Consider the following 22,883-nt stretch of genomic DNA (forward strand, 5'->3'; position numbering starts at 1 on the left):
CCCTTGGCCTGGGTCTAGTCTTCCACTCCAGGAGCTTGTTGCCAGGAACTGAAGAGTTTCCCAAAGGCTGACTATGGGACCAAGAGAAGATTGCGTGTTCCCCAAAGCCTGCGGGTGCTGATGGAACAAACTCATCAATCTCACCCTTGTGACTGTGATGGGTTCAATTTCATCTCCCCTTCCAATTCATATGTTGAAGTCCTGACCTCCAGTTATCTCAGGAGGTGGCTGTATTTGGAGATAGGCTCTTTACAGAAGTAATTAAGTTAAATGACCTCATGGTCATTGGGGTGAACCCTAATCCCACTCTATAACTGGTGTCTTTATCAGAATAAACTTGGAAACAGACTGTTAAATCAAGTTTAGTCTAAAACTACTTCCTTACATATTCTAAGTTAAGCCTAAAGGTTTCTCTGCAGTTTGTAAACTATAACCTAAATGGAAATGTAAGCAGACTCTAGCCTACTTTTGTGCCAATCACCGAGTTTTGGCCAATTAAATGTGTCTAACTGTCCAAACTGTTGAAATAAGGCAAACGCTGAGCCGTAACCAATCTGGCTGTGTCTGTCCCTCACTTCCGTTTTCTATAGGTCACTCTCCTTTTTCTGTGCATAAATCTTTCACTACATGCCTGCGCTGGAGTCTCTGAGCCTACTGTGGCTCAGGAGGCTGCCAAGTCACAAATTGTTCTTTGCTCAGTTAAACTCTTTTAAATGTGATTTGGCTGAAATTTTTCTCTTAACAAGACACACAGAGGGAAGACATTGTGAAGACACAGGGAGACGTCAGCCATCGACAAACCAAGGAGAGTCCTAGAACAGATCCTTCCCTTACAGCCGTCAGAAGGAACTGTGAGCCCAGAAATATCTGAGACAGGTCTCAATCCAGTTAGAAAGTCCATTTTGCCAAGGTTAAGGATACAGCTATGACACAGCCTCAGGAGGTCTGGATGACACATGCCCAAGGTGGTCGGGTACAGCTTGCTTTTATACTTTTTAGGGAGACATGAGACATCAATCAGTACAGATAAGATTTACAATCGGCTGGGTCTGGAAGGGCGGAGCAACTCAAAGCAGGGGGCTTTGGGGTCATACATAGATTTAAAGGTTTTCTGATTGGCAATTAGTTGAAAGAGTTAAGTTATTATCTAAAGACCTGGAATCAATAGAAAGGAATGTCTGGGTTACGATGATGAAGGATTATGGAGAGCAAAGTTTTACGCAGATGAAGCCTCCAGATAGCAAGCTTCAGAGAAAGTAGATTGTGTATGTTTCTGATCAGACTTAAGGTCTATATTGATGTTAATGCTGGTCAGCTTTTCCTGAATTCCAAAAGGGAGGAGGGTAAAACAAGACATGTCCAACCTCTGCTTCTCATCACTGCCTGAACTAGCTTTTCAGGCTAACTCTGGAATGTCCTTGGCCAAGAGAAGGGGTCTTAGAATTTTATTTTTGGTTTACGGAACCAACCCTACCAACAACTTGATCTCAGCCCTCTGGCCATCAGAACTGTAAGAAAACACATTTCTGTTGTTGGCTTCTGTCTGTGGTCCTTTGTAATGGTAGCCATAGACACACACACACACACACAGTGACATCTCATCATCTGGGCAGGCATGTTTTCCATTCTAAACCGAGGCTGGGGTTATCGTGGCCTGCGAAGATACAGCTGCCCCTCGTATTGTCCATGGCGCTAAGCAGATGAGGAAACAAATCTGGGCAGGTCAGGGTTCCCTTGTGGAGGTGAAGACCCTTTGCACAAGTCCTGGTGGGTCTTTGCAAGTTTTTCCTCATGCTCGCATCACTGGCACAGTGGTCATGGCCTGGCCAGCTCGGGACATGGGGGTGGCCATTGGGCACCTGAGTGACATTCACTCCTTCTCATCCTGCATGTGCCAGCCAGAGGACCAGCCCCCTGGAGTCTCACTGGGCTTTTGCCCAAGCCTGTCGGCAACATTCCTCCTCTCATTGGCTCTAAGTGCGACCTCAGAACGTGCATGTATTACTGATTGCCAGTGGGGTCTAAGGAGAATTCTATCCATGTTCACACCAGTGAGGCAGAAGGAAGCAATCTCACTTTCCCAGTGGCACAGAGGATGAGCAGCAACTGTGGACGGCTTTCCTGAGCTTTCTGGGTCTTCTCTGCATTATCTCTAACTAGCCATCAGTGTGACTCATTGGTGGTCTCTGGCACAGCAAAGACCCCTCGGCCCCTCATCACCAAACACTTCAGCAACCAGGCCCATGCTGCCACCAGGGCTCTGCTTCCGACCTAGCTGGTTGGCCTGCAGGGTCTCACCTGTCGTTTTTCCAAAGAGCACTATGACGGGATCAATCTCCGGGAGAGGAGATGAAAGGTCCAACAGCATGGATCTGTCTGGAGCATGCAGGGCAAAGCCCTGCGGCATGGGGCCTCTTTTCTGCAAAACAAACACACCTGCTTTTACAGGAGTTACAGCTTTGGCATGAGGAACCTCAAGTTCTTTACTTTGTAATAGACACAGAAGGCCAGGTGTGGTGGCGGGCGCCTGTAGTCCCAGCTACCCTACTCAGGAGGCTGAGGCAGGAAAATCACTTGAACCCAGGAGGCAGAAGTTGCAGCGAGCCGAGATCATGCCACTGCACTCCAGCCTGGGCAACAGAGCGATCCTCTGTCTCAAAAAAAAAAAAAAAAGAGGTTTCTCTCTGACTGCCTGAGGGATTCAGGGCTGAGTCCACCAACATTGTTTCATGAAACTCTCCTCGGCCAGCCAGCGGAGACGTCATGTACACGGTCAGCACTCCACAGCTCCTCACTTCCTAAGCATCTACAGCGCAAACCGACACCCACCACACTCACAGAGCACCTGCCGCACGCCAACCCGAGCCTCCCTCACAGGTCGCTTTCATCTCTTTTTCTCTCTTCACTGCAAGGTTTGTGCCCAGATGCAATTAGGCAGGTTTTTTTGTTTTGTTTTTGTTTTTGTTTTTGTTTTTTTACAGAAACAGGAACTAAAGAGTTTTAACTAGGCACCACTATAGCAGTGGCTGTTGACCATCGTCTCCTGGCTGGATCCAGGGAATCCTGTCGTTCAGGGAGGAGCAACGCAGCAGCAGGCATGCCTTCTCAGCCCCGGCTGACTCACTCTGGGGTGGATGGATGGATTTACTTATTTATTTATTATTTGGTTCCTGCTCTGTCGCCCAGGCTGGAGTACAGTGATGCAATCTCGGCTCACTGCAGCCTGGACCTCCTGGGCTCAAGTGATCCCACCTCAGCCTCCCAAGTAGCTGAGACTTCAGACACATGCCACTACGCCAGCTAATTTTTTAAAACTTTTTGTAGAGACAGGCTCTCGCCCTGTTGCCCAGGCTGGTCTTGAACTCCTGGCCTCAAGCCATCTGCCCACCTTGGCCTCCCAATAGTGCTGGGATTACAGGTGTGAGTCACCACACTCAGCCCACTCAGTTTTGAGTGGCCATTTGCTTTGACTCAGCAAACACTTCTGATGGTAACAAAGCACCAACTGGGTGGCTGGTTTCAATCCTACTCTTGCCACCCAACACGGCAACATTTTATCTACCTAGAGCAAATGCTCTCGGGTCCTTAGGAGCTGGCCACACTGCCCATTTTGCTGGTGGGACAGTGGGAGGCCCTGCCCTCCTCCTATCCCACACCACTTAGGCAAGAGCTGTGCCCGGGAAATGTCGCCCGTAACTGGTCTGCACAGACCCTGTCTTCCAAAAGGGTGCTGTGCCTCCACCAGACCCCATGGGCAGTACATTGGTCAAGCACATGCAAGACACGCCAAGGCCAAGGCCTGACTGATTTGACAGTAAAGACACAATGAGCTCCTCTCATTCAGAGCTTATTACTCACAGAGTGAAAATAAGAGAAGCCCAAGGTGGCAGCTCCCTGCCATCCTGGTGCCACACAGTAAAAAGGACAGCACTGAAACAAAAGGGGTCAGAGAGCACGCGCTGCAGGACACCCACTGCGGAGCAGCCCCTGGAGACTGCGTTGGGCGGCATCCTCATCTGCGGCTCTGTTGTGGGGGCCAGGGACAGGCAGCTTCCCCCTCACCAGGGCCAGCGAGGCAGGCAGTGAGGAGCAGTCTCGGGAGACAGAGGGAGTGAGCGGTGGCCTGGGTGCGGCCTGATGTTCTGGGAGGAGCAGGCTTAGGTCAGCTGCTGTGCGCACCTCTGCGTGGCCTGTGGGGATCCCGCAATGGCTCAGGGCCCCACACAGAGCTGTCTCTCCACCCACACAACGGACACACAACCTGACACATGGAAACTCACAGAGACACAGAGAGGTACATGTGTGACTCAAAGTCAGACCCACAAAAAAGCCACGCAGCAAAGCCTTTTGCCACACGTGCACACACACATACACACAGGTGCCCATCCCTTCAAACCTTGGTGTTTGCCCAGACACACCTGTGTCAGAGACAGGGGACCTGCAGCTCCCCAACACACACCAGTCACCCCACACTAACCCAAGGTGTCACCAGCCAGTCTGGAGGACTTGGGAGGCCAAATGGAGGTGGACAGTGGCCGCAGAGCAAAGGCCTTCGATGGATACCACCCGACGTGAAGAGCCATGGCACCCACCGTGTCCACACACACAGGGGACACACACGACTGTGCACCAGCTCCCCCATTCCTACACACGCATCACCCATCCCTGAGGCTCTGGAAGATGTGACTCCTCCTTCCAGACCAGGGCCTCCCTGAAGACCCAGAGGTGGCCCAGGAGTCCCCATGCCTGAGTGACCCACTGCTCATGTCCATGAAAAAGAAAAGGAACTGTGTATGTGTGTGTGTGTTTGTCAGCACAATGGAAGTTTATTTTATATATATATACTTTAAGTTCTGGGGTACATGTGCAGAATGTGCAGGTTTGTTACATAGGTATACATGTGCCATGGTGGTTTGCTGCATCCGTGAACCCATCATCTACATTACGTATTTCTCCAAATGCGAAAAGGAACTTTTTTTATCTGAGGAATGTGAGCCCCCTTTAATTATCTGCCCCACAGAGGCACTGGAATGAAAAAGCAGTCACATCCCACTCCCGCTTGAGCTAAAGACCTCTTGAAGCCAGTTGCTCTGTGGGTTCTAGACTGATGCCAAGTAGACATAAAAAGCCATGCGCTGGACACCATAACTCTTACCCTGTAGTCCAACACTGTATAGCCAGTCACTAAGGTTCTCTCTGGAAAGCAATCAGAATTCCTGCTGACTTCATATTAGCCCACTCCCTGTCCCCTTCAGTCTTTAAAAACTTGTTTGTGATAAGGCTGAATGAAGCACTCCCAGGGCAACTTGGTGTGTCCTGGGCAGCTCTCTCAGCCTTGGCCCAGACAAACTCTCTATATGAACTGTGGTTCAGTTTATTTCTTTAGGTTGACATCCACATTAGAGGAGCAGTGTTGCTGGGCTGGGGAAGCTGGTTCAGGTCAGACATTGCACCAAGGGTGGGAGAAGGGGCCTAGGTCCTGCATCAGCACCCGGACGAGGCAGAGCAGCAGGTGTCCAAACCCAGGCCTGGCTTGCTCCTGCTGTGGCTCACAGCCCCCACCCCACCTGGCAGACCCTGGAACTGGTGACAGTGTTTCCCAGCTGGCCACAGCAGCTGGGCTGCTTATCCCACTCACGACCTGCGAGGGAGGTGACAATGACCAAGCCCAGCCCCAGCTGGCTCCTGGTCACTTGCTGCAGGCTCAGCTCCCACAGTCTCCAGTCCCACCTCCAGCTCCTGCCATTCTGAGGGACCTGGAGGCCAGGGTGCCCGGCGCATGAGCAGCTCTGGGTTGTGGTCCACCCTCCACAGCAGTGGCCTGAGCGCTTGTTGTCATTATTCACTTTATTCACTCCTGGTTTCTGGTTGGAAGGGATCACAAAGACATGGTGTGCAGGGGAGCCAATCCTGCCAGGGACTGAGGAAACAGATCCTGGAGAAAACCAGAGACTTTGCTGGCGCTTCAGGGGGACCCCACTTGGCTCAATGCCCCCTCTCCCTTATAGCCAATCACTAACCAATGTTCTCTCTGGAAACCAGTCATAATTCCTAACCTGGTCAAAGCAAGGTCATCCCACACAGTCCAGCCACCCCGCAGGCAGCTAAAGCGTGCCTGGTGAAACGCAAGTCTGAGCGTGTCTGTGTCCCCAAGCCTTTCCGTGCCCCCTGCCACTCTTCGGACAAGCCCCCAGCAGCCTCTGTAATGAGCAGCCCCCGCCCTTGTCTCCTGCGCTGGCTTCTGCAGCCTGGCCACACCGGTCCTCTCGCCCCTCCACCTGACCTGATTCTGGCAGGGCCTTTGCAGAAGCCTTTCCTCCACCCCAACCCCTCCTATTAAAGCCTGTTCCTAGCCAGTTCAGCCGCAGCCACCAGAAGCCCCCCAACCCCGGCCCAGCAGCTGGCCTGGGGAGCCGGGACAGCGCAGTCTGGGCTCACGGGCTGGGGACCGGGCAGCCCCGGGCGACCATGCAGGTCCAGATGGGGACTCTGGCTCCGACTGTCCTGCGCCAGAGGCTCTAGGGTGATCCTGTCTGTCTCACCCCGGGGGCGGGGAGGACGCAGACAGACCCCAGCGCCACTGCTCGGCCGCGGATAGTGCCTTAGACCCAGGTCCTGTGGGCTCTGGCCCGAGCCCCCTCCCTCTGGGGGAAGGCCGGTGACCGGGATAGTCCACCTCGCAGGCGCGCCGGCGCGGAGCCGGGACCTCAGCCCGCACTGACTCAGCAAGGGCCGGTGGGATTCTCCATGGCCCTGCGATATCCAGGTGGCGGAGTCTCGCCTCTAAGGTCGCGCAGGGAGGAGGCAGGTGCAAGCCTGGGCTGAGCGAAACCCTCCTCGGAGTCTCCGCAGAGGGGTAAGGCGCGCCTCCCTCTGAATGAGCAGGCGACGGGGCGCGTGCCAGGACAGGCGGCCGGTCGCGCCGCGCTCGGGACTGTCGTAAAAGGGGGCGGGGCGCGCCGCTCGCGGGACTGTCGTAAAAGGGGCAGGACGCGCCGCGCTCGGGATGACGTGAGGCTAGGGGAGCTCATTGCTGCCGCCGGCGTCTAGCGGGCGTCCGCGCCATGGAGCGATACGCGGGCGCTTTGGAGGAGGTGGCGGACGGTGCCCGGCAGCAGGAGCGACACTACCAGTTGCTGTCCGCGCTGCAGAGCCTGGTGAAGGAGTTGCCCAGGTACGTGGGCGAGGCGGGCGGCGGCCTGCCGAGGCGGTGTCGGGTCCCTCCGGGGCTCACCGCGCGCCTCTACCCCGCAGCTCCTTCCAGCAGCGCCTGTCCTACACCACGCTCAGCGACCTGGCCCTGGCGCTTCTCGACGGCACCGTGTTCGAAATCGTGCAGGGGCTACTGGAGATCCAGCACCTCACTGAAAAGAGCCTGTACAACCAGCGCCTGCGCCTACAGAACGAGCACCGAGGTGCGCGGGGGCAGCGGGACGAGGTGCCTTCTCCTCTGGGTCGGCGCCTCCCGGCAGCTCTTGGTATCTGTGCAGATCGGCTCCTTCCTTAGGAGTGTTCGGAAAAGGTCCCTAAGATTAACAAAATCAAGGGCGCGGAGACTGAGACAGCGCCTTTTTGGTGACCAGTGGGTCCAACCAGTTTTGTTTTCAGTTGCTGCAGTCCCCACTTCTTAGCAGAAACTCCCCGCTCGGGCTTCCCGGTGCCCCAGCCCCTTCCAGACCGGACGGCCCTAGGCCTCAGTGCCTGGTCGGCCTACAGGCAGACTCTGGTGGTGGCACTGATTGCGTTGCCCCTCAGTAGTTGGAGGTCTGTTGACAGTTGTGCAGCGAGCGCCTTTCAGGGTCAGTTCCCTCTCAGACCTCGCAGGGCCTCATTCCAGTTGCACATCAAATTCCTAAGCACTGTCTCCTGTGGCGCCCTGCCAAACCCGAAGAGCTTCCCACTTGAGCCTCATGCTTGGTGGGCTTGGGAGTCCTTTCCTGCGAATTATGTAGGCCAGGTCCCCCTGCACCACCAGATTTCAACCTTTGCTATTTTATTTTTCCCAAACTTCTTTTAAAAGTTGAAACATTTAGAAAAACTGAAAAGAGAGTCTACTGCTTGCGCTTGTGCTCGCCGCTGAAAGTTCAGTAGTGAACGTCCTGCTCTAGTGCTTGATATCCCAAAATGCCTACATGTGACAGCATAGCGTTTCACCTAGAGTCTTCAGCATTCCTGGAGACCAGGATTTTCAACCCAGCAATGTTGACATTTGTGGCTGGGTAAGTCTTTATGGTGAGATGCTGTCTTGCGCATTGCAGGATGGCAGGGGTACCCTCCCTAGTCCGGAAAACCAAGAATGCCTCCAGACAACCGGGGGGCGGGGTCAACCTTGGCCTCGGATTGGGAGCAAGTTGTCTAGAACAAGAGCGGTCTCCTACACAGCTGCCGGGGGTAGCCCCCTGAGAAATTAACTGTTCCGGGTGTCTCCTGACTTTCAGTGCATGGCCACATCATGCTACTGACTTGTGGCAAATTGTTGATTTATAAGTAAGGATCCAGTCCAAGTTCATGTGCTACAATTGGCTACTTTGGTCTCTTTGCTTCTGGAACAGTCCCCAGCATTTATTGTGGCATTGACTTTGTGTAGAGTCCAGGGCAAATGCCCTGCTCTGGATCTATCAGGTTGCTTCCTCGTGCATTTAACCTGCTTCTCCACTCTCTGGGTTTCCTGTACACTGGACTGCTGGTAGAAGCCTGATTAGAAGCAGGTTTAATGTGGCAAAAATTCCTCCTAGCGGTGCCAGGCGCCCTTCCCAGAAGGCAGGCGCTGTCCATCTGCTCCAGGATTCGTGTTTCTATCAAGAATGGATGTCGGATTTTGGTAGACCCCTTTTTGGCAGCTCGTGAGATGATCGCATGGTGAATCATTTTCTATGACTACAGTGAATTACAATTACTTGAATTCCATCCTACTTGGTCGTGCTGTAGTATCCTCTTTATGTATGCTGGATTTGATTTGCTAAAATCTTAAGAATTTTTTGGTCTATGTTCATGACAAACTGTGGTCTATAGTTTTCAGGGTTTTTGCCAGCCTTATAGGATGAGTTTGGAAGTGTTCTCTCCTCTTCAGTTTTCCAGAAGAGTTTGTGTATAATTGGCATTACTTCTTCCACTAAATGTCTGGGCGATTGTCTTTTTAAAATTTTTTATTGAGCTGTAAGATGCATACAGTTTAATCCCAAGTGCATGGCTCATTATTCCTTAATACTCAGACTGTGCCATGTGTGGCCAGTGGGGGCGCTCCAAGCTCCTTTAGATGCCTCCCCATCATTCCGTGAGCACTTCCTTGCTTTCTGGTTCCAGAGCGTGTTCAGGCTCATCTTTTGTTTTCTCCCTGTCTCAGTCCTGGAATCGGCCATTTTTCCACAGGGCCCTGGTCCCTTCTAATGGGATGGGGAGTTTCAGTAACTCCCTGGGCCCATTGCTGTTTGGGCCAGGCCCTGGTTCCACCAGCAGCAGGCGTGCCTGCGTTGACTTGCTGCTTCTCCTTTCTGATTTGGCAGGGGTGACTGGCTGCTCCTGCCTCCTTTGTGTTCCCTGGGCATGTCTAAGGCCAGGCCCCTTCTACACAGGCAGGCGGCGTGGCTCTCTTCTTGCCTTTTGGTTGCCTACCTAATGGAATCTGGTAGTGGGCCTGGCACTTGCAGCAATGTTTGATCAGTAGCGTGAAGGAGGTGACATTTCCCTGCTTCCCTGTGTTATGGAAATGTCTCGAGGGAGTTCTTGGTTTGAAACATATTTCATGTGATAAATGCCATCACTGAGGTGTGTACAGAATGCCAAGAAACAGGAGATTGGGGAAGGCTGCAGGCACAGCGGAAGCCAGGCTACCTGCAGGGGAGCCTCAGGGACCCTGGAGTTCCCTGGAAACTTGCCACCAGAGAAGAGCTGCAACATCAGGTCTCTTCCCAGGAACAGTGTTGGGTTTCACATTTTCTTGTGACCAGGGACCCCTCCTTCCTGGGGAGCTGTAGCCGTTTGGCACTTACTGGTCACTGGCGCCAGCTGCAGCGTGCTGCATGTTCTGTTTCATAGTGGTTTATGTCCCATGATCGCTTCCTCTGGACATTCCCCTCAGACTAGACAGTTTGCACACATCTGTGTTTGTGCACAGTTTAGCAAGGACTGTGGAGCTTTACTTGATGGCCGGGGGTGAGCTCCTCAAAGCCGCACAGACTTATGGTGCCCCAAGCTCATCCCAAACTTGGACCTCCCAGGTCTGCCCACCCTTCTCCGTCTGGCGCTGTGCCAGAGCTTGGAACTGCAAATGGGGGAGGGAGCTGCCCACCCTGGAGGATGGAGGGGCCGATCACACCCCTGGTAGGCAGAGGCCCCACACTCAGGCTCAGCGACCCCGCTCCTCCTGCTCCTTTCCCATGCCTTTATCTGAGGTGGTCTCCAACACTTGAGTAGATGTCCCACGGCCTATGGCCATGGGGGCCCTGAAGACCTCAGACTGCAGCCTCCCTCCCACCCACCTCCTCCAGCTGCCCTGGGTCTGGGGCTGCAGCTTTGGCCCCACCTGGCCAGTCTTCCCCACCCCACCCTCTTTCATCTATCAGGTTGCTTCCTCGTGCATTGCCATTGAAGGGCCTGGCCCTGGGTGACAGTGGGGTGGGAGGATGGAGGAGGCCGGCGTCCTCAGTGCAGATACTCCTTTGGCCTGGCTGCTCTGCTGGGCTGGCAGGGCAGGTGCCCATGGGTGAGGGCTGCTGCCGAGTCCCACCGCCTGCTGACCGGCTTTCATCCCTCCCAGTGCTCAGGCAGGCGCTGCGGCAGAAGCACCAGGAAGCCCAGCAGGCCTGCCGACCCCACAACCTGCCTGTGCTTCAGGCGGCTCAGCAGCAAGAACTAGAGGTACTGGGAACACAGGCAGGGTGGCCGGCTAGCTGTCCTGTGGGCATCACCTGGCTCTGTTGACTGGGCTGTACTGAAGGGGTGTCAAGGCTCAGGCGTGGGTGGCTACCCTGGGCCTGAGTGGGCCACTGGAAGCCTAGTGAATCCCCCCAGGTGGTTCCTCCCTGAGGGTGCCAGGTGTGCTGGGGCTGGGTGGAGGGTGAGGGCCCACCGGTGCTCCCCTGGATAGCAGCTCCTCGTGGGTTGGGGCCTCCGCAGAGCAGGTGGCCTCGAGGGGGTACAAGGGCAATAGTGGGGTGATGGGGCCAGCCAGGAAGGGGCCCATCCTTCTCCCAGGGAGCACAGGGACAACCAGAGACTGGCATGTAACCAACAAGCCGTGGGGCAGGGTGTGCCTGTGGAGATGTGTGTGTGGTCCCAAGGCAGCCCCAGGTTAGGGCATTCGTGGGAGCCCCTTAGGTTCCCCTTCAGGAGTTCGCATGGCCGAGGAGAGGCCTGGGTGTGGCGAGGATGCATCGGTGGTGTCAGAGCTGGTGCCGCTGGGGACGGCAGCAGGAGCATGTGTTTGAGCTGCCCTCCCCCTCCCGCCCCACCCCCATGGCAGGCAGTGGAACACCGGATCCGTGAGGAGCAGCGGGCGATGGACCGGAAGATCGTCCTGGAGCTGGACCGGAAGGTGGCTGACCAGCAGAGCACACTGGAGAAGGCGGGGGTGGCTGGCTTCTACGTGACCATCAACCCACAGGTCAGTGCCTGGGCCTGCTCTGCCCTAGCCCGAGCGCCCATGGGCCCCGCAGACCCCATTCCCTCTGGGGTTTCGCCGCTGGTCCCTGGGGAGCCAGGTTCAGGGTATAGGGAGTGAAGTGGAAGGATTGAGACTCTGGAAAGGATTTCTCTGCCATTCCCAGCACGGAGGCCAGGCCCATTCCCTACAGGAGGGTGAGCCAGCCAGCCACGGGGCACTGCCCACCCTCCCCAGGCCTGCTGTGCCCCACAGGGCTCTCTTCTGCTCCCCTCCCACATGCCATTCCGAGTGGCCCTGCTGGGGGCAGAGGCTCAGATTCCACCCCATCCTGGCAGGCCATGACCAGGCTTCACAGGATGGCTGCCCTGTGGGCGCACTGCTTGGCACCCTTGGGCCGGGGTAAAAGGAGCCCGGGGGTCACTCTGGCCTTCATGGGGCCCCTCTGTATCCCAGGAGCTGATGCTGCAGATGAACCTGCTGGAACTCATCCGGAAGCTGCAGCAGAGGGGCTGCCGGGCAGGGAAGGCAGCCCTGGGACTGGGAGGTCCCTGGCAGCCGCCTGCTGCCCAGTATGACCAGGAAGGCAGCCCTGTCCCACCATAGCCACAGGCAGCAGAAGTCTGGGCAGAGTTCATCTTCTTGACCTTTGGCCACTGCCTTCCCAGCTGCCCACAGGGGTCCCCTGCTGAGGAGAGGCCGGGTGGAACCCGGCTGCCTGTCCTCCTTCGTCTTGAGACTTGCTGCCAAACGCTAGGTTGGTCTCATAAAAGGCAGGCCGGCCCAGCCTGCTGCTGTCTGCTTCAGGGCCCGGCAGAGAGTGAGGCCGGGGGTTCTCACACCTTCTCACTCCACGGGGCACATCCCAGCCTGCACTGAGGGCCACCCGAGTGCTTGTTCTGGTCTCAGCCTCTCCCTTGGCAGCTGCAGCCCCCACGCAGAAGAGGCTCCGAGGCCCAGCTCTATGTGACCCAGAGAAATAAAGATGCCTCAGTGTGGCCCGTGTGTGGCTTGTGTGACAGCTGCAGGTTCTGCCATAACCAGGGCCCCAGTAGGGCCCCTGCCTCTGCCTGGGGTCCCTTCCTGGGCTGTGTGCCCAGCCCACCACCCCTCCCCCTGCACGGAGACTGGGACCCTCCAGCCTTTCCTGCCCCAGCCCTGGTCCCAGGATGCTGTCACTGCCATCTGCACAGGGCCCCCATCCAAGCCCCAGGGCATGAGGACCATATCCAGCCTGCTTTGTGGGGCTGGGGGCTGGAGAGCATGGGAGAAGGCCCGGGGTGCAAGTGTGCGCCTGCCGCAGCCTGCTCAGTGTCCTGTGGGAACCACTAGGAGGCGCCTGATGCAGGTCACTGGGGTAGAGGACTCAGGGCGGCAGGAATGGCCTGAGGAGGAGCCCCGGGGGAAGGCGTGCCAGGCCCACGTGGAGAGCTTGGCCTCTGCTTCTGCATGAGTCCCCTCCATGCTGACCTGGGCCCATGGGCCTTGCTGGGTCCTTGTGGAGTCAGGGTTGGGGGTGTCCAGGTCTGCGCAGGGTGTGGCCTCCAGAAACAGATGATGCTGGAAGCCAGAGTCTGCGGTGAGACTTCTCTGACCCTGTCTGAGCCACTCCCTCTTTGCTGCCCAGAGCTGACCCTGTGTGAGGGCACGGGCTGTCAGCTGCAGGAACAGTGGTTTACTGACCAGGCAGGGCCTCCCCAGCCCGGCCTCTGCTCCCTGAGAGGCTCGGGCTGTGTGGGCTGGCCCTGGCAGAAGGCGGACAATCCTCTAGGCCCCGAGGACATGGGGGTCACAGAGGTGGGGGCCTTGGGCCCACACATCCGGGGAGAGGTCCCAACCGTTCCCAGCGGCTATCCCAGGCAGGTAGCAGGTTCGGCCCACACCCGAGTGCCCAGATCCTGGGCAGGGCTGGGAGGCACCTGACCCCACCTCCAGCAGCTCTGCAAGTGTGGAGTGAAAAAAGGTGACTGTGTGAGGATGGGGTTGGCTGCAGCTGTGGTGACGGCCTGGGGTGGGGGCGGGGGGGCCTGGAGGCCGAGGGTGGGCTGGCGGGTGCTAGGCAGGGCGACGGAAGAGGCTGCCAGTTCGGAGCCGCCGCAAGAGCTCCAGCCACAGCAGCTGCCGCTCCCAACGGGCACCTTTCATGAGGCTGCTGTTCTTCAGGGCGCGGCGGGACAAGTAGGGCAGCACCTCCATCACAGGGCCGTAGGGCACATACTTGTACACGGGGTAGCCAGCCTGGCCTGCAAGGGGGCAGATACGCCATGAGGTCCAGACCCAGCACCGCACCCCATCACACCAGGGAGGGCCCCACTCACCCAGCGGGAAGCTGATCTGGTCACATATGCCTAGCAGCTGTCCAAAGTACACCTGGTGGTCAGCGGGATGCAGGCGCAGCTCCTCCATCCTGTGCAGGTAAAGCCAGCAGCTGAGAGCCAGTTCCAGGACACTGTCCCAGTGTAGGGGTACAGGGTTCCTGTCCCAGCTCTGAGCCAGTCCTACTACCCCAGATCCCCCATCTACACTCTCCAGACTTCATCCCCTGCAAGGTGGGGCTGGGGTATGGGCTCTGCCCGGCCCTGCCCCAGTGAGGCCTCTTCCCAGTCGGACTCTGCTGGGCTGCCCTACTCTTCTCCCTGGGGAGGTGTCAGCCCTTAGCCAACAAGGTCCCCCTCCTGCTTTCCCCATTCTCCCCTCTGCCACCTCTCCTCTACCTCCCTTCTTGGAGGTGCAGCCCTTCCTGGGGCCCTGACCCACCCAGCAGCCTGCCCCACAGGGCAGGGAAGCTCCTCGGCTCTCCTGCCATCCCTTCCTCAAGCCCCTCCAGGGTTCTGCGGTATGACTAGTCTCCGGCCCTGCCCTCGCCCTCTGTGGGCTGCTCCTCTGCCCCATCCCCACAGCTGCTCTGTCCCACACAGCTGCCACCAGCCCCCGAGTCCTCGGAAGGCGGCTGCTCTGAACCGAGATGTGCTGCACATGTCACATACACACAGGATTTAGGAGACTTTGTAGAAACATAATACTCAATGGCGCGTTGCTTTTCTAAAAGCAGCTGGAATGCGATTTGAAGTAATATTTTGTATATTTTGGGTTCATTAAAATGTATTCTTGAAATTCATTTTATCTTTTTTAATGTAGCTACTAAAAAATTTTATAGATGTGGCTTGTATTATATATCTATTAGCACTGCTCAGATATTGGGGTGGGGCCCTCAACTCTGTCCTGTCTTCACATCACCCCTGACAGGGTCTTACAAAGATTCTCAGGGTTTGAAATATCCATGCAGTGACAGTTCTCACGTTTCATCTCCAGCTTCCTATATCCAGGTATCCTGACTTAGCCGGTCTGCACAGCACTGGGGCCCCCACCCTGGGCTGAGTTCCGCCCGCTCCTCACACATCGCCTGGGTGACTGGCGGAGCCTGTGCTGTGCTTCCCACTCCCTCCCCGAGGGCCTCACCTCCCCTGTTCTCCACCCGCCCCAGCCCTGGCTCCCATCAGCCAGAGGCCCTTTCCCTCCATCCCTGGGCTGCGCTCCAGTGTCGGGACCACCCAGTCTAAAGCAGGCACCCGCCTCTGCCACATCGCCCTGGTCTCCATCGTGTGTCTCCCTCAACCCCAGGACATGAACCCGAGAGCCGGGCTGCCACTGCTGGCTGCCCCCTCCCCTGCTGGTGTGCACAGCCTCTGCCATGTGACTGCAGCTCCTCCCAGCGCAGGACAGCAGCTCACTCCACCTGGCATCTGGGCTTGGCCTCAGAGGAGGCATTTTGGCCAACAGGGAGGCACCAAAGGTGACACAAGCAGAGGCTTGCCCTCTCCAGGCCTTCTGGAAGCCCGAGCCCACCACATGCCCAAGCCTGGGCTGGCCTGTGGGACACTGGACCCGGGGTACAGCCTCCTTTACTGCCCCAGCCATAAATGAGCTCATTAGGCCCCACCGGCCCCAGATCACAGACGCAGGAGGGACACAGGCACGGCCAGCAGCAGAAGCATCAGCTGAGCCAGCCCGCCCAGGCCTACAGAACATGCCACTGTTTCAGCCTCTAAGTTTGGGGCTGGTTGGTTCCCTGGCCAAAGCCAACTCGGGTTGTTTGAGGGTGGGTGGTGTGGCAGTCTGGGCCTGGCATAGGACAGAGCAGCTGCCATAGTCTAGAAGCACTTACTCAGGGGAGGGGACCCGAGCTCCCCAGCCACCCGCAGCAGGGGCACAGAGCTGAAGCCTACAGGGGTCCAGCCTCAGGCAGGGTTGTGAGCATGGTATTGGGGAAACCTGGCACAGGGCCCTTGGAGCCATGAGGAGAGAGCCCAGCTGCCACTCAGGGGAGGCGGAAGCTGTGTCCAGTGGGGAAGCCACTGCCACAGCAAGACAGCGGGGACAGACAGGTGCTGGGGGGAAGCTGGAGAGAGGAAGCCCTGCTGAGGGCAGGCTGTCCTTTTGGAGTTGGATGGTGATGTGTCTAGTCAGGCTATGGGCCCACCAGCATTGAGAGTCCACCCAGGGGCCGGGAGTCCTGATTACAAGCTGAGAGGACCCACCAGCTCCCGAGTGCTGGCTCCTGCTGGCCACCAGGCCTGTGCGTGTGGAGACAGTGAGTCTGTCCCATCACCGACACATCTATGACAATTAGCAGAGGGTCAGGGCACAAAAGCGGGTGTGCTGCGATTTCAGGCCATGAAAAAGCAGCAGCATCGTGAGCAAAGGCCGAATGTGGACATAACTGAATGATTTCAGAGCCGTGAGTCAGCTCCCCGAGCAGCACCAGGATGTGTCCTATTGGCTGTAGCCCTGGCCCCAAGCCTGGCCCTGTGGCTTCACAGCTCTTTGGGGAGCCCCCTTGTGCCACAAGCCCTGGATCTGGAACACCCTGCCCTGCTGTGGAGTGGAGCCCCTGCTCAGCTCCTAGGAAGGTGAGAGCCAGCGAGGCCACTGCCCAGGCCCCCAAGGGTTCTAGGGGTCCCATCCCTGGGAAGGCAGAATCTGGGAGGGGAGGGGGACCTAGGACCCCATTGTGTGCATAGCTTGGGCTAAGGCATGAGATAAGACCGGGGTGACAGTACTGGAATATCCAAGAACTGACTTCACCTAACTTCTGCATTTGACTTGTTAGAATTCTACCAAAGTTGTGCTCCATGGGACACATGTTTAAAGGGGAAAACAGACCGTTACATTCCAGATGTAGTTAAAATGTTAAGGGAACTGCTTATAAATGAGGCGGCGCTGTGGAGGCCTCCTGAGGGACTGAGCTCCAACACTGCGTCTGTACCTTTCAGGAGCCTTCCGAATCCCCCAATGAAACTTAGTTTTTTACTTTGGAAGTTTAATAAGTCAGATGTTAATTTTTAAAACTCTGGGTACAGTGACTGATGCTTGTAATCCCAGCACTTTGGGAGGCCAAGAAGGGAGGATCACTTGAGGCCAGGAGTTGGAGACCAACATAGTGAAACCCTGTCTCTGCTAAAAATACAAAAAACTAGCCAGGCGTGGTGGTGCACACCTGTAATCCCAGCTACCTGGGAGGCTGAGGCATGAGGAATTGCTTGAACTTGGGAGGCAGAGGTTGCAGTGAGCTGAGACCACGCCACTGCACTCCAGCCTAGGTGACACAGGGAGATTCTATTTCAAAAAAAGATGTTAATTTTAAAAACCAACATAACTGTAAAGAGCCTTTGTGCTCTCACAGCCCAGTGTCCAGAATGCCAGCAGGCCCAGGCCTGCAGGGCACTAAAGCTGCCCTCCAGCTCATTTCACCAACCTTTCCCCACAACTGCCCGCCTGCACCCAGCAGGTTGCTCTGCCCACCCTGAGCTCTGCGCTGCTGCCACCTCTCCCCAACCAGAGGAGCCAACGGCTCGGGTGTGGTGACGGTGCAGGGTGGGGCGCACCTACCTGCGCAGCGTGAAGCGCACTGTGTCCTCATTGTGGGAGGCCACCATCACCTTGGCCATGGCGTTGTGCTGCAGCTCCTCCAGCACGAAGTCCAGGCACCTGTGGAGAGTGCCATGTGAGCCCAGTTCCAGCCTGTGGTCGCCTGCGCCTCTCATTACCAGCTGCACAGAGAGGAGGCCGAGGGCAGGCCCAGGGCCATCCAGTGAGCTGGCTCTTTCCAAGGGTGTCCACAGGATCCCACGGGATAAGGAAGAATAGGAGCAGCATCTGCCCCTCCCAGCACCTCATGAAAAAGAAAGACCAGCAACCAAGAAGAAGTGAGCGATGTCTGGGACCAGACAATTCACGCAGAACCAGCTGGGGTGCAGCGTCCCTGCATCGAACGTGCCGTTGATGCTGGGACCAGCCCAAACATGGCCATGAGCCTCATGACAGACACAGCTTTGCTTCTGGGGAGGGATCCTACAGTGCCCCCCTGGCCCTGCAAGGAAATAAAAGGGAAGCAGGTCCCTGTAGGGCACAGTGGGGGTGGGCATCCCGGTGCACCAGGAAGCCCGAGCGGTACCACCCTCCTGCAGCGAGGACACTCAGGAGGCTTGACCACGCGCACATTCTCTCTGACCCAGCAATTCCATTTCCAGGAACCTAGGACAGCTGCATCCTCAGACACAAAACCCCTGATGGCCCGTGTGTACCACAGAGGGTGACAGTGTGTCCAGCGAGTCCCTGTTACACTAACCAGACTGAAACCAGTAAGATCAAAGATGCTGGACACACAGCCCCGGGCACCCCATGCTGGCTGGTAACAGCGCCACTCTGCAAGCCCACACAAGGGGACCCAGATGGAACGCGAAATGAAAAGCACACTGGGCAGAGAACACACTACAACGCAAACAACAATGGCGGAGATGTGTGCGCTGCGGCACAACGGGCACGGCGGTGGCAGGAGGGGAGCTGCAGCCAACCAGGAGACACCTGAGGTCTCTGAATTTGCAGCACGCACGCCTCTAAGAGGAAAAGCCCATGGTTGGCCAGCCTGTGCTACATGAAAAGATCACCAGGAAACTAGAGCAGTAAAAGCAGGTGCAGAACAGCTGATGGGCGATCCCACTGTGTGAACTGAAAAGCAAACAGGCTGAGCCTGCGGGGCGGGGAGGGCCAGGTGCTCGCGCACATCTCTGGATCTAAGTGTCTGCAGGAGCCGGCTTGGAACTGTGGCCTATTTTGCTTTGTTCAATGGGCTTTTCTATATTTATAAAAGAATAACCTTAATGTTTTTGAAAAAGCAACACATGACACAAAAGCAGAGGAAATACCAGTTCTGACCTGGGGACACACGAGGCTGCCACTCCTGCTGGGGTCTTCTGGCCCCAGCAGGGTGGGACAAGGTCAGTCTCCAAGCCTCTCCCTCAGGCCCAGTTTCTTGACGCCCTGCCCTGGGAAGATGGAGGCACGGGAGAGCTGCGCACCTGTGGTACATGGCGTTGGTGGCCTCGTATGTGGGGTTGATGGGGTCCTCATAGCCGATCTCTGCTGCACGGGCTCGCTCCTGGGCCAGGTATGCGCCCCGCACCAGCTTGGCCCCAAAACATCAGCACTCACAGCGAGCCAGCTCCACGCCCAGGGTCACATTGTCATAGGCATCCTGTGGGGCCAGGGCTAAAAGTCGCAGGGAGCCTGGGCAAGCCCAAGTGACAGCAGGATGGGGCCTCCCTGGGCCCAGGTGCAGTCACCAGGGCTGGGCAGCAGCTGCCTGGGGAGGTGCAGCTCAGGGCACCTGGAGCAGGTGTGGGTGAGGATGGGCCTCCAACCTCTGTCCCCAAGGAGCAATGGCAATGGGGATGTCTGCAGCCTCCTGTGTGGCCCGTGGACAGCCCTGTGGGAGCAGCCCAGGCACCAGCAGCCATCATGTGCTCTAGACTCCCAGGCCGACTGCGGGACAGGTGCATACTGCAGGCTCCTGCCTGGACCCCTCCCCATGCCACCCTGTGTCCTCCAGGCACCCGGCTCACCCCTGAGAGCTCTGAACCTGTTAACATCCCTGAGCAGTTTGGGGCCCACAGGCCAGCGTGGGCTCCCTGAACACATGTGACATCCTGGGTGAGTCTTTCTGGAGAGGGCCCAAAGCTTTCATCCGGTTTTTAGGGGCATTGAACTGAAAACACGCTGGAGGAAATGGTCATGTGGTGCTTTCCAAGTTTGGGGTATTGGGCACATCTAGTGGACCCTCATCAAGATCGCTGTCTTCCTCCTGCTCCTTAGACACTCGGCTGGTTCCGAGAACCACAGGAGAGGCTGTGGGAAGCGGGCCTTTCTTCCTACTCTGAGGCAGTCACCCCGGCCTCGGCCTTCTCTGCAGGCCTGGCTGTGGCCACCACCTAAGGGGTTCTTTTCTGTACCCTGGAGCCCACCCTGGGTGAGCTGTGCTGCAGAAGACCCCAACAATCCCTTGGGGGCACGGCCCACTCCCTCCTCCATCCCATGAGCTCCCTGGCGGGTGCTGAGTGTAGAGCCAGGCAAATGCCAGGGAGCTCAGATGAGAGGAGCCCCTCCTGTGGGGTCTCCAAGCCCCAAGGCAGGCAGGGAGGGGCTGAGCGGGGAGCTTGCCTTGAGGTAGCACTGGTACGTGTTGAAGATGAGCGGCTTCTCCACATTGAACTTGCGCTGCATCTCCAGCGTCAGGCGGCTGATGGCCGGCTGGAAGTAGGTCTGCACGGCGTCCACCATCAGCCACACGCCCACCTCCCTGGCTTTCTGAGAGGTGCAGAGGGTGGGGCAGTGGGAGCAACTGTTGCTCAGGTGAGGCAGGTGCCCTCTTCTGCATGAGTCCCAGGTCCCCAAGGCCCCAGCCCTCTGCCTGAGGAGGGCAGCTCACCTTGGCCAGGACATCCATCCGCTGTAGCATCCTCATCATCTGTAGCTCCTCCTCCTCAGTGAACCGGGACAGCAGGGGCTCCAGCTGTCCTGTCTGGGGTGCAGCACACGGTCAGGCCACAAGTGAGGGCTGGAAAGTGCCACCCTGAGGCCCAGGCTAAACCTTTCTCAGCGTTCCCAGCCCACAGGAACCCTCTGACCCGCCCATGCAGGGCTGGGAGGGCCACCTGGACACAGCAACACAGCACCTGGGAACCTCCAACGCAGCCAGTGCACTGCCCTACATGGGGCCTGGTGGCACCATGGGGGAGCTCATTGGCCATGTCAGTGGGCCCCAGGCTCAGTCCGGGCCTGCACCCCAAAGTGTGTACTCTAACAGCCTCCCCAGTTCCCACAGAGGCCCCACTGTTGTGGGAGGGCCCCCTGCAGCTCCCATGTGACACTGAGGAAGTGAACACTGATCACCCAATCATCAAACAGAAGGGCTCCGCCTGGAGCAGGGAGAGGACCCAGGAGGAGGAACCCCTGGCTACAGGCTGACAGGGTGGTCGTGTAGCACATGCTGACATGTGGCTGGGGACCAGGGCAACCTCCAGGATGAGGCCTTCAAGGAGCTGGTGCTCAGAGGCCATGGGGACCCATCCTGCAGGGCCTCCCGCTCACTCCTTTGCTGCCCCAGCAGCCTTGCCTCACTGAGCACAAACAGTACCGCTCTATCCCTTGCTACACCATGCTAAAGTCTCCAACAGCTGGTAGTCCTGGTGCACAGCCGCTCTGTACACACTGTGCCCCAAGGCTCTGGGTCGCGGTCTCTAAGTTTGAGGCTGGGCCCTTAGTGGACTGGGGCTAGATGTGTCATGGAAAGCTGCCTCTGCAGGATGTTTTCTGAAGGTGCTTCTGTTCTTTCTTCGAATCCCAGCTTAGGTGGTGGTTTCAAGCATTCTGCCAGGTCCCGGGCCCCCCTCCCACAGGCAGATGAGCCTCATTCCTCTCCCCGCTGTACACAGGCTGGCCTGGTGACATGCTTCTAACACACAGAACTCAGCAGAAAAGACACCGTGTGACTTTTGAGGCGAGGCAGGAAAAGGTCACCCAGCTTCTGCCTGGCTCTCACGTCTCAGGGGACACTGGCAGGAAAAGGTCATCCAGCTTCTGCCTGGCTCTCACGTCTCAGGGAACACTTAGAGCCCAGCTGCCATGTTGGGAAAAAGCCCAAGCCACAGCCAGCACCAACTTCCAGACATGCGAGTGGGCGCCTCCTCCAGGTCCCAGCCCACCACTGTGAGTACAGCTACCCAGGAGATCCCGAGGGAGGACTGCCCAGCTGAGCCCTGTCAACCCCAGGACCATGAGGGAGAAGCAGAGTGACTGCTGCGTTTCAGGCCTCTGAAGTTTGGGGTGACCTGATGCACAAGACAGATGACTTGGGGAAGGCCCAGACCCCCTCTCCTTGTGGTGTCTTAAGGCTCTGCGTGGGTCTGTGTCCCACCAGGCACTCTGTGGACATGTGTGGGTCTGTCTCCTTCCCCCTGGACCATAGGGGGTCTGTGGGGCCATCGTGTGCAGTGATCTTGGTCATGTTAAGTTCCCAGGGTGGGCAACAAGAGACACGTGTGGCAGGCTGAACTCCCTTCTCAGCCCAGCGCCCTGCTGAGCGGGGCCTCACCGAGGAGCGGAGGTGTTACCTGTGCGTTGGGGACGACCAGGTGCTTGGAGAGCTTGGTCCTGCTGTCAATGAGGCTGCCCCAGTCCAGCAGGTCCATGGTCCTGAGGGAGGAGGCGCATCAGCAGAGGGGGCGACCCCACCTGTGGGTGCTAGGGTCGGGTGGGGGATCCAGGCCCAAACCTGTCCGTTCACCAACCACCACAAAACCCACCTCGGTGTGCAGTTTTAAAGGACAGAGAAGGCTGAGGCAGGAGAATGGCGGGAACCCAGGAGGCAGAGCTTGCAGTGAGCAGAGATCGCGCCACTGCACTCCAGCCTGGGCGACAGAGCGAGACTCTGTCTCAGAAAAAAAAAAAAAAAGACAGAGAAAATGTAAATACCGTTCTCTGTTTAAACATTTAAAACCAGTGGCGTGCAGTGGCTCAAACTTGTAATCCCAGCACTTTGGGAGGCTACGGTGGGCAGGTCACTTGAGCCCAGGAGTTTGAAACCAGCCTGGGCAACATGGTGAGACCTGGTCTCTATAAACATAAATTAATTAAAATAATTTAAAACCAAAACACAAACAGTCCTGTATCTAGGCGGCTCTGAAAACACTGAGTACCCTAGGGCTGTTTTGGGCCTGTGGAGGGGCCGAGCATAGGCAGCCAGGCAGGAGGTGGACACAGCTCCGGGGACCAGGGAGGACACAGTGGGCAAAGCTGACAGTGTGTGAGGGGACGGCTCACTACTGCACCACCCCAGTCACCTCCCCACTTCAACTGGGGGCTCCTGGTGACCTCGGTCCCAGCCCCTGGCCCCAAGGATGGGGCGTGGGGCTCTGATCCTTCACCTGCCAGCGTGGGCTCCAGGGGG

At 57.3% G+C, this 22,883-nt stretch overlaps 2 protein-coding genes across 3 annotated transcripts in view; one reads left to right on the plus strand and one right to left on the minus strand.

Moving 5' to 3' along the window:
• Nucleotides 1–6,956: 6,956 nt before the first annotated feature.
• Nucleotides 6,957–12,602, plus strand: DGCR6L (DiGeorge syndrome critical region gene 6 like). 2 transcript variants are annotated; one of them, XM_033232883.1, is made up of 5 exons: nucleotides 6,957–7,174; nucleotides 7,255–7,478; nucleotides 10,757–10,857; nucleotides 11,462–11,602; nucleotides 12,056–12,602. In XM_033232883.1, exons 1-5 carry the CDS (start codon nucleotides 7,065–7,067, stop codon nucleotides 12,203–12,205), a joined length of 726 nt encoding a protein of 241 aa, XP_033088774.1. In that variant the 5' UTR covers nucleotides 6,957–7,064; the 3' UTR covers nucleotides 12,206–12,602. The 2 variants fall into 2 exon arrangements, with proteins under 2 accessions (XP_033088774.1, XP_033088775.1); XM_033232884.1 differs by having other exon boundaries at nucleotides 6,970–7,174; nucleotides 7,255–7,415.
• A 652-nt stretch (nucleotides 12,603–13,254) lies between these two features.
• LOC117096010 (proline dehydrogenase 1, mitochondrial-like) overlaps nucleotides 13,255–22,883 on the minus strand; it is a 13,562-nt gene continuing 3,933 nt past the window's right edge. The window contains 7 exon segments of the mRNA XM_033232882.1: nucleotides 13,255–13,842; nucleotides 13,918–14,006; nucleotides 17,489–17,587; nucleotides 18,958–19,133; nucleotides 20,096–20,242; nucleotides 20,364–20,456; nucleotides 22,048–22,129. Of these exon segments, the coding sequence (XP_033088773.1) occupies nucleotides 13,655–13,842; nucleotides 13,918–14,006; nucleotides 17,489–17,587; nucleotides 18,958–19,133; nucleotides 20,096–20,242; nucleotides 20,364–20,456; nucleotides 22,048–22,125 (870 nt within the window). The 5' untranslated portion in view covers nucleotides 22,126–22,129 and the 3' untranslated portion in view covers nucleotides 13,255–13,654.

The sequence above is a fragment of the Trachypithecus francoisi genome, unplaced genomic scaffold (genome assembly GCF_009764315.1).
Source record: "Trachypithecus francoisi isolate TF-2019V2 unplaced genomic scaffold, Tfra_2.0 Lachesis_group14, whole genome shotgun sequence".
Classification (NCBI taxonomy): domain Eukaryota; kingdom Metazoa; phylum Chordata; class Mammalia; order Primates; family Cercopithecidae; genus Trachypithecus; species Trachypithecus francoisi.